The sequence below is a fragment of the Sinocyclocheilus rhinocerous genome, unplaced genomic scaffold (genome assembly GCF_001515625.1).
Source record: "Sinocyclocheilus rhinocerous isolate Xijiao unplaced genomic scaffold, SAMN03320098_v1.1 scaffold1524, whole genome shotgun sequence".
In the NCBI taxonomy this organism is placed as follows: Eukaryota; Metazoa; Chordata; class Actinopteri; order Cypriniformes; family Cyprinidae; genus Sinocyclocheilus; species Sinocyclocheilus rhinocerous.
This window is the reverse complement of record NW_015641031.1, coordinates 103,142-113,833: the sequence shown is the minus strand read 5'-3', so window position 1 is coordinate 113,833 and position 10,692 is coordinate 103,142. Positions and strand designations below refer to the sequence as shown.

Sequence of the window (10,692 nt, the reverse complement as noted above, 5' to 3'; positions counted from 1 at the left end):
CAGAAAAGTAGTCTTATTTCACTACCTATATTTTCTACATCAGTTTGTCTTAAACACAAATTATTTTTTCTTCCTTTTTTTATTTTTATTTAACAAATAAAAAAAACATACAGTGGGTACATATATAACAAATATAATTTAAGAGAACAGAATAAGAAACTTGAAATAGAGCAAAGCAATAGAAAACATTTTCAAACAAGATGCAATAAATAGATTAGAATACAACGAAAGCAACAAATAATTGACCATAAAAATAAATGAATTAAATAAATATGATGAATACACACACACACACAGCAAACACAAATTAGAGCACTGGCGAGTAGTGATGAGAGAAACTTTTTTCTTTTCCTTTTTATTTATTCTCATCTTAAACATGACGAATTGTCCAAACACACAGGAACATCCCTGGTGAAGCAACTGAGATCCAAGTGGTGAACAATTATAAAGATGGCGTTAATTAAAGAGGAGAGTGAAGACATAAAGATCGAAGAGGCATTCAGAGTGAAACAAGAAGATACTGAGGAACAAACAGGTTGGTTTCCATTCTCAATGCTGAACTAAGTAATCTCATTTTTTTAAAATGTTGACATCAATGGAAATGAATGATGTTTTTAAGAATGTCATTTTAGTGGCCTAATTAAAGTTTTAATTTACATGGAGCAGGTTGCCTCATGTGGACAGTAGTGTGATATATCGGTTCTAGAAAGGTATCATGATACCCTGCAGTTAAAAACAGTACGAGTCCTCATTTCATTAGAAGCAATACTTTAAAAAGGCAGCATTTTAATAACAGCCACGTTTCCTGCGACAGCAGGGCAGTGTGCAGTGCTTAGCTTGCTTCCACTGAGGGATAGACTTATAGTCTTTATGTGGCACGCACATTATAGACAACTCAAAACTTTCAAAACTGCTTTATGGAGTTTTTGTCTACTGAAAGTTTGTTGTTGTTGTTTTATCAGCTGAACAATTGGAATGTTGTTAAACAACATTACAGTAGTACTACGGTCCCTCATAGCCTCGCTTTCATTTCCATCAAAAATGAAATTTGGCGCTACCCTGACTAAAGTGTATAAGGCTTGAAAAATGACTCCGGCATAGGTCTCTCGCATTCTTTGGTGGAGATGTCCATATCACCATCAATCATAAATGATAGGTAGTGGGCGGTAGGGCTGTCAAAATGGCTGAAAAACGGAATTCGAATTTTGTGCTTAAATATGATCAAAATTCGAATTATATTCGAATTTAAAATGCAGAATTTAAGTTAGGGTTAAGAAAAACTTTTGGCTTTTCTCCTGAGGCCACAAGAGGGCGCATCAAGCATAAGATAACATGACTATCTGTTAAAAAAGTGCATAATGTTTAAAATAATGTTTATAAACCAATTATAATTAAGTTGCTTAAACAACTATAAACAAAACAGCATCATGTATGTATTCATAGTTTAATACAAAGGGGCAAAAGCCAATCACACAGAGTACATTTTTCATTTAAAAACACGAGTTGCAGTGGGATGGGGGGAAAAACCCGCCATTAAGTCTCGAGATTTGTTTTTTTAAAGTTGAACTTGCATTAATTTTACATGGCTTTTTAAAACATGCGGCTCTCTTGTGCGAGACACGAGTGCAAATGTTATAGATGTCCCTCTAGAAAATGCGCGAAATATGCGTTCTGTGTGAACGGCTTGGTTTCAGTTTTGATGTAAACAAGATCTTCTCTGCATTGATGTTCTCTTTTCCTGCAATATTTGTAATTAACAACGCAGCAGCGCCGCATCTAGTGGCTTCAACTGGATAGGCTAACAAAAACATTAAAATTTGATGACACTTACATCGTCATCACATCTCGTGCGCCACTGATAAGTGCCTCCTTAACGCACACCTAAAATTCGAATGCAACGTTTTTGCATTCGAATGTGGATTTTTATTTTAAATTCGACGAATATTCGAAATTTGAAAAAAAAAAAAATTTGACAGCCCTAGTGGGCGGATACAATTTTGTCAGTCATCTTTTTTCGGAGATTGTCTCCTATAAATTGGCCACGGTGTGATCAGAAACCTTGCTTTCCTCAATGACATGAGGTGTTTTCAGGGCCGTTTCTAGGCATAGGCGAGCTAGGCGGTCGCCTAGGGCGCCACCAGCTGAAGGGGCGCCAATGAGCGCACGTACTGGCACTACATTTTGGCAGGGTTGTGATAAAGAGTGGCACCGTCACCCTGAAATATGAATGCCGCCCCCACTGGATCCCCCAACATCATTGGGCTAGAGTACTATCAATCTGACGATGCCTGTATGCCACTAGATCAGAGTGCTGTCAATTGCTGCCTGATTGCTGCATGCAAAGTTTGCATTTGGAGCGCTCAACAACGCCATTAGATCAGTGGGCTCTGTCAGTGCTTTGGCAAGGTAACACTTTTTTTTTGCCATGCAATAAAGCTAAGTTCAAAGGCCAATTTAAAATATTGGTACAGTAAATAAAGTGCACAAAATCAGTATTTTGTTTAGGCAGTATTTGTGGCACTTTTGTGGCACATTTGTCCAAATATTTGTGGCAGATTTGTCCAAAAGGTGTGCGTTTTTTGCGCCAATGCATTGTTAAAGGATCAGCGTGTCATGTAATATTCCCATATAAACTTTAACATCCAATTAAAAAATATTTGTATAGTAAAATTCGCTAATTCACGAGATCAATACATCCTTTATTAGACCGCTTTGTCGAGTTAAATGCATCCTTACGGAGGTGTCGAAATGCTGAATCAATTCATTCACTTCCAACAGCGCTTAATGGGAGCAGCGTCATAGAGGGCAGAGCGTCACGTTATTTAAAGGGGACGTTAACGCGTTAACGAGTAGCAAATGATTAAGTAGCTGCATTGGTTACTTTTATGCCACTGATAAAGCTTTTATATGTAGTTTGGGGTAACAAAGGGGTTTTATAGGTTTGACTGAAATAATAATGCAATAACTGACACTTTAAATCAATGTTTCAAGAAACAACAACAAAAAAATTGAACAAAAATCAGATAATGACAAAAAAGTAGCCATTGATAATATCTAAACAATATGTAGTAGTATAGTATATAGTATCCAAATCAAAATGTAATAAAATTTATTTATGTGTGATTTATGTGTAAATTATGTGCAATGTCTTCGCCACTAGGGATTGTTACATAGGGCTATACAGGCATCTAGTGGCAACACAATGATATTACAGATACTAAATTGTGCAAAATGTTTTAACTAACAGTCAATTTACAAATAATGCATTCAGATTTGTGGAACTCAATGCACTGAATCTCCACAAATTAGTGTCGTTACTATGACAACCAATTTGAATGTGACAAGCAACTGGTGTCTGAAAAGAATTATATATATATATATATAATTTGGGGGGGGGCAATAGGGATTTCGCCTAGGGCGTCAAATTGGCTAGAAACGGCCCTGAGGGAGAGGCTCTGTGAAACGTGTGACACACCGGTCCACCCAAAAATGAAAATTCTGTCACTAATTACTCACCCTCATGTTGTTCCAAACCCGTAAGACCTTCGATCATCTTCGGAACACAAATTAAGATATTTCTGATGAAATCTGAGAGCTGTCTGACCCTCCCATAGACAGCAAGGATCCTTACACGATCAAGGTCCAGAAACGTAGCAAGGACATCGGTAAACCCTTACGCAAAGAAAATATATTTCCTAATATATGAATGATCAATATATCAAACGACAAAACACATATATATCACAATATATGTAACTTTATATTCAGTAATACACTTTATAATATATAGATCAAATATGGTTAAAAAAATGCAGTATATAATACACACATATATGGAAATATATATTTCTTATATTGAACAATAATTTATTACATTTAGTCATTTAGCAGACGCTTTTATCCAAAGCGACTTACAGATGAGGACAATAAAAGCAGTCAAAACTAACAAAAGAACAACAATATATAAGTGCAAATGACAAGTCTCGGTTAGCCTAACACCGTACACGTAACAAGGTGTATATACAGTATATATATACACATATACAGTGGGGAAAATAATTATTTGATCCCCTGCTGATTTTGAAAGTTTGACCACTTACAAAAAAATTAAGGGTCTATAATTTTTATGGTAGGTTTATTTTAACGGATAGAGACAGAATATCAACAAAAAAAATACAGAAAAAACACATTATATAAAGGTTATAAATTGACTTGCATTTCAGTAAGTAAAATAAGTATTTGATCCCCTACCAACCAGCAAGAATTCTGGCTCCCACAGATTGGTTACGTGCCCAAGTGGAACACAGATACACGTAGCAAGTTGTGTATATATATATATATATATTATACACACACATAAACACACACACACACAAAGAAAAACAAGTAGATAGAATATAAAAATATAAAAAATTTTATTTATTTTTTAATTAATAAAAAGAAAATAAAGTAGAATTAAAATAGAATAGAAAGTGCATTTATGATATTCATTCATATTTAAAAATACAGCTAGTTTACAATAGCATAAGCACACCCTCTCATACCAAACATTAAGTTAACAGACTGTCACTGTGCTGGAAAGTGCACAGCCATTACTTTTTAAATGAAGTAACGTATACTTTAATGGTGTTTGGCCAATCATCATCCTAACCACGGGCTCTACTCTTTTGCACAATAGTGACCCCACAAACTTACACATACCAGAAACCCTTTTACATTTAAAAATAATACAACATTAAACACTAACAGATCTCCCCCTATATTAATACTGAGCAAAAACACGACATAACACTTCATTTTAACATTTTTACTCTCCTTTAACAGTCAGATGCAAAGCATGCTGGGAACTAGATATCTGCTGTAACTCATTCAGTGAATGTGTGTATATATGTGTGTACATTCATTCACATTTATATGGGAGCATCTATGTGCAATATATACTCAATAAAGGATCAAACAATGAATATTTATTTTTGTCTTCATTTCTAAATATATTTGTATGTATCAATATATAGCCATATATTGTCAATGCATATATTGCTGTATATTGAAAAATATAAGCACTAGTTTCCAATATATGGAAATGTATTATGTAATATATCGCATTATATTTTACAGTATATTCCCATATATTTTTGTTTCGTAAGGAAAATGGTCCATGTGACATCAGAGGTTCAACCGTAATTTTACGAAGCTACGAGAATACTTTTAGTGCGCAAAGAAAACAATAATAACATAATTCAGCAATTTTTCTCCCAGAACATAATCAACGTAATCAGCGTTGTTTACGTTCAGTAGAAACCGCACGCATGCTGAACGTAAACAACACTGAATACGATCTTAATTTGGGTTCCGAAGATGAACGAAGGTCTTATGGGTTTGGAATGACATGAGAATGAGTAATTAATAACGGACTTTTCATTTTTGGGTGAACTAATCCTTTAAGTTTCTTGCTTTTGAGTGTTTTTTGCCCTTCAGAGATTGTTCAGAGCGTATTTGCCCTTCCCATCACTGTCCGCCAGAATCTCTTCTGTCAGTCCTGCAGTGTTGTGTGTTTTGGGGCGACAGCATATCGACTGTGTCTCTTGAACAACAATCTTCCCACATGTGCTCCACAAAATGATGCATTCGGAGCTCAGGAGTCATGCTTTAAATCCACGTGATTATGGAATTGCGTTTTCAGCAAATGTGTATCCCCATGATGCACGCAGAGTCCCGTATATTGAGTCAAGCCATGTCTGTGAGCCCATCCCGTATGGCTTTTGCTCCCACCTGGTGAAGGTTTTGAAGTGACCAAGGTTAAGGTCGCTTCTGTTTATTTTTGCTGTCATGTTATGGTGTTGCAGTCATTTTCTCCTCTGCCTTTGAGTCTTAGGATGCTGGTAGACTGTACAGTCCTTAGGTGACACAATGGTGAGGGTAGCAATTATGTCATTAGCCAATGAATTGGAATGATTCTATACGGTCTTCAGATAGTTGTGAGGAGGGTGTTCTCACTGATTCTTTAAACGTCACCGTTTTCAAAGATTCCCGTTTTGGGTGTTTACACGAAAACGATAACGGTGGCGTTTTAAAAAACTTGCACTTTGAAACCCGTTTTCAAAAATATGCGATTTCAGTCCCCAAAACGCCGTTGTCGTGTAAACGAACAGGCAAAATGCATAAAAAGTTTCCCGTTTTTGCCTGAAAACCTTGTAGTGTAAACGGCCCCTAAGTATGTTTGTCTGTTGATTTATCCTATTAAACTGCAGTTAACTTGTATGTCTTTTTTGCCTTAGATCTGATGGTGTTGAAAGTGGAGAGTCAAGAACTGAATGAAAAGGAAGAGAAAGGCCAGTATGAGAAACATCATGACTTCATAACTTTTAGTTGCTCAAAGAGTGAAAAGACTTCCTCAGGGAAAAGAGCTAAAACAAGAAGTTATTTCACCTGCTCTCAGTGTGGAAAGAGTTTCAGTCAACATCGCTACCTTAAGGTCCACCTGAGAATTCACACTGGAGAGAAGCCTTACACATGCACCCAGTGTGAAAAAAGTTTCACTCAAAAAGGAAGCCTTAAAATCCACATGAGAATACACACTGGAGAGATCCCCTTCACCTGCCAAGAGTGTGGAACCAGTTTCACTCAAAAAGGAAGCCTTAAAGTCCACATGAGAATTCACACCGGAGAGAACCCTTTCATCTGCCAAGAGTGTGGAACCAGTTTCATTCGAAAACAAACCCTTAAGAGCCACATGCGAATTCACACCGGAGAGAAGCCTTACGTATGCCCTCAGTGTGGAAAAAGCTTTACACATAAAGTAACACTTAATGTCCACATTAGAATTCACACTGGAGAGAAGCCTTTCTCATGTGGTCAATGTGGAAAGAGTTTTAGAGGTAAAGTAAACCTTAATTGCCACATGAGGATTCACTCAGGAGGGAACTGTTTTATATGTCATCGGTGTGGAAAGAGTTTCACAGACAGTAAACATCTTAAGAGTCACGTAATAAGTCACATCGGGGAGAGGCCTTTTATGTGCAATCACTGTGGTAAGACTTGCACAAACAAAGGAAATCTCGAGGTTCACATGAGAGTTCACACTGGAAAGAAGGCTTTCCCATGTTTTCAGTGTGAGAAGAGTTTTACATATCAAAGAGACCTGAAACGTCATTTGCAAACTCATTCTGGAAAGACATTGCAGTAATATGCATCACACAAATACACCTGAAAGTCATGCAGATGTGAGATCTGTTTTCTTTGTGTGGAAAGGGTTTTGCAATTAAAATGGCACCAGAAAATTTGTATAAGTTTTAAAATACATTTTGAGTAATGTACGAGTAACTTCAGAATTGCAAATATTTCATAAAAAATTACATCTTACTGTACAATGCCACAAAAATAAATATAAGGACATAATATGGGGGATTTGATTAATTATTTAATAGATAATTAGTGAAAGAATGCACTGGTCATCATTCTGAATTTGAATATATATATTTTTTTAATAAAAATAAATTGTTCTTCTAACGCAAACGGCAAATTAATGTTCCTTAGAACTGGTTCTCTTTGAAATACAAATCTTGTGTAATCCCACGTATCTGTAATCAGATGCACATTTAAAACTGGAATATAATCTAATTTCAGTCACTTACATGTGTTTCATTTACACATAATCCTTTCTGGAATACAATCCGCCGTCAAAATAATAAGATTAATTATTCCAGATGCTGTCAGCAGCATGCTTATATTTCCCACGAAAACCTACTAGTACCACTTAAATTAGAAAATATTATTACAAGCTTACCATTGTGAATGGGACTAAGGTAAGGAGATAGATTTGAACACGGTACTTATGTACTTGCTCAAAAATTGATTTCAGATCATTTTTAACCAAAAAAAAGTTACGGACTGCAGCTTTAAATATAGAAACTGATTTGAATGTTTTTCACTAGTTTGTTCACAAGGTGGCAACACTGGACACAACAACAATAAATGCTGGAGTTGATGTGAGGGGGTTCAGAGATACCTGCAACTGGTTTAAACTAGTCCCTTTCAAGGAAAGTCTGTTCACTCCGCAGATATATTTGCAAAGCCTCTGGGCAGCTATTTAGGGCATCCAAGATCAGACATCGGAAAGAACTAACAGAGTCACTGGACAATGAAATTCTTAAAAATGCGTGAGCCAGAGATGTCCTCTGGTTGCCATGTTTAGGAGCACGAATAAGATTATGTTCATAGTTTGGAATTAATTTTGAACTGGGATAATGGGTCTGAATTACAGATGTTAGCTGGGAGAGAATTCCAAAGGCGAGGAGCAGCACTACTAAAGGATCTATGGGTCAGGTGGTGTATGGAGGAGACCCAATGAAGAGGAGCGGAGAGTTTGAGAAGGGGTTGTAGGGCTGAGATATGAAAGGTAAGCTGGAGCGAGGTTATGAAGACTTTTGTAAGTGAGGAGAAGAATTTTAAATGTCAGTACTGTGTGCAGGGTGAGAGATGGATGAAGGCGAGTAATATTACGAAGATGAAAGTAGCAAGACTAGGTTATACTATTGATGTGGGCTTCAAATGAAAGAGTGCTGTTGAAGATGACCCCCAAGTTCCTAATCTGGCGAGAAGGAGAAAGGGAGGAACCGTCAATGGATAGTGAAAAACTGCAGGACCTAGAAAGTGTAGAGCAGAATGCTCCACATACCCAGGCCATCTGAGAGAATGAGTTCATAGGCTAATTGATATAAACATGATTATAAGTTGATCCCTTGTCATTTGAGATGTAACTTAAAGCTTAATAACTTGTTGGGAATAAGTACAAAAATTATTTATTTGACAAACAATGGTAATTTTCTGTAAATCTACGTCAGTTACGGAAGCTTCTGGACGAACGAATTCTTCGCAGCTTTGGCGCCTCCGCTCTGTTGCTGACTCGTCAGGATTGTTGTGCGTTCTCAGTGGTTTGTTGGCATTCAGCTGATTTCATGCACGAGGTAAGCTGTCGGTGAAGCACTCGCCCAAGTGTAAAAATGCGTTGTTGCTGCCAGATCTTGATTGCCGAAAATTACATTGTGTTTGTTGCAAAACTAACTCGACTAAATCAAATGAAAAAAACATCGTAACTGTATATTTTTATGCTTTCTCAAGCTAAGCAAATTTTATCTAACGTTTTTGGTCGTAGACAATGTTGAAGATATATGTTACTGTCAAACATGCCTAAGTGGTAAATAAATAAAAAAAAGTTTATAAAAATGTATATAAAATTTTAAATAATAACAAACATGAGGGAAAAAAAACAAACAATAAAATCCTCAGAACATTTTGAACATTCAGAAGATTGTATTTTTGGATTTGTTTTCTGTATGCTTGCGTTGCTTACAGTTAAAGTCCTTCTCTGATTTTATTGTTGTTTGCAACGTTACTTGGCAAAATGTTAAAGATGTTATTATTTTTGGTATTTTGCATAGTGTCAACCGGGTGGGAGTTTTAACTCCTATTCACTGAGAATAAAAAAATATAATTCAGACAATGCAGAGACAGCTCGGGGGAATCTCCCATCTCCCCACCCTCTGAATATTAGGTATAATAACGTAACTACGTGTAAACGTTATTTGGTGTTTTTTTTCTTAGAAAAGCAGCTACAGTATATGTTTTTCTAGCATTCGAATAACTATGGATAAACCTGAAACGATAGAAGCAAGATTGGAGATTAATTTAATTTACAAATAAGGTAGGAAATGTGCATACTTTTAAATTGACACCTGCCATGGTGTTTCCCTCTTTGAGTGTGTCTTAAAAGCCAATGAGGAGGGGGATCTTAATCTTAGCACTCAACATACCCAAGTCACTGCTTGCCACTGGAGTAGAGTTAGTGCCTATAAGGAGTACTTCAGTCTTACTGCCATTAAGTTTAAGAAAATTGTCAGAGAACCAAACGTTTATTTCATGAAGACAGTAAGACAGACAGGTGGAAGAATGGAATCAGTCTTTGTAGATACATAAAGTTGTGTATTATCAGCGTAACAGTGGAATTCAATACCAAATTTAGAAAAGATATTACCAAGTGTTAAAAGATAATTTAGGACCTAGGACAGAACCTTGGGGGATACCACAGCTAACAGAAAAAAGGTTGGTAATATAAATTGTACAAACTGTGTGCAGTTGGAAAGGTATGAAGTGAACCAGGCGAGAGGAATACCAGAGATACCAACAGCAGATAAATGGTTCAACAAAATATTGTGTGAAATGGTGGCAAAAGCTGCACTCAAATCAAGCAGAACAAGAATAGATAAGAACCCGTCATCAACATCCATTAACAGACCTTTAGTTACTCTCACCAGGGTGGTTTCTGTACTATACTTAGAACAAAAACCTGACTGAAAACACTCATAAATTAATATTACTAAGGTGAGCTTGGATCTGTGTTGCAACTGCTTTTTCAAGAATTTTGGAAATAAAAGAAAGATTCGAGATGGGATGGAAGTTACCTATATTGTTAGGGTCTGCACCAGGTTTCTTAAGAATTGAAGTTATAGCAGCTATTTTAAAAGATGAAGGAACAATGCAAGAGCTGAGGGAGGTGTGAATAATACAGGATATAAAAGGAGAAATAGAAGAAAGACTATTTTTGAGGGAGCATGCAATTGGCATGCTGACTGCAGGAATGTCCACCAGAGCTGTTGCCCGTGAATTGAATGTTCATTTCTCTACCATAAGCCG

At 36.4% G+C, this 10,692-nt stretch overlaps 1 protein-coding gene across 1 annotated transcript; it reads left to right on the top strand.

Annotated features, from left to right (window-relative positions):
• The first annotated feature begins 415 nt into the window (after positions 1 to 415).
• On the top strand, positions 416 to 8,382 carry LOC107754221 (gastrula zinc finger protein XlCGF8.2DB-like). The gene is made up of 3 exons (XM_016570594.1): positions 416 to 535; positions 6,279 to 7,031; positions 8,264 to 8,382. The coding sequence occupies exons 1-3, from the start codon at positions 451 to 453 to the stop codon at positions 8,380 to 8,382; spliced, it is 957 nt and encodes a 318-aa protein (XP_016426080.1). The 5' UTR covers positions 416 to 450.
• Positions 8,383 to 10,692: the final 2,310 nt, after the last annotated feature.

Bases quoted from the DNA above. Each gene is read 5' to 3' on its own strand.
- LOC107754221 (XM_016570594.1), top strand. From the start codon at position 451: ATGGCGTTAATTAAAGAGGAGAGTGAAGACATAAAGATCGAAGAGGCA. The intron at 536-6,278 runs GTTGGTTTCCAT...TTTTTGCCTTAG, and splicing joins AGATACTGAGGAACAAACAG to ATCTGATGGTGTTGAAAGTG. The intron at 7,032-8,263 runs GTAAGACTTGCA...TCTGAATTACAG, and splicing joins TTTTATGTGCAATCACTGTG to ATGTTAGCTGGGAGAGAATT.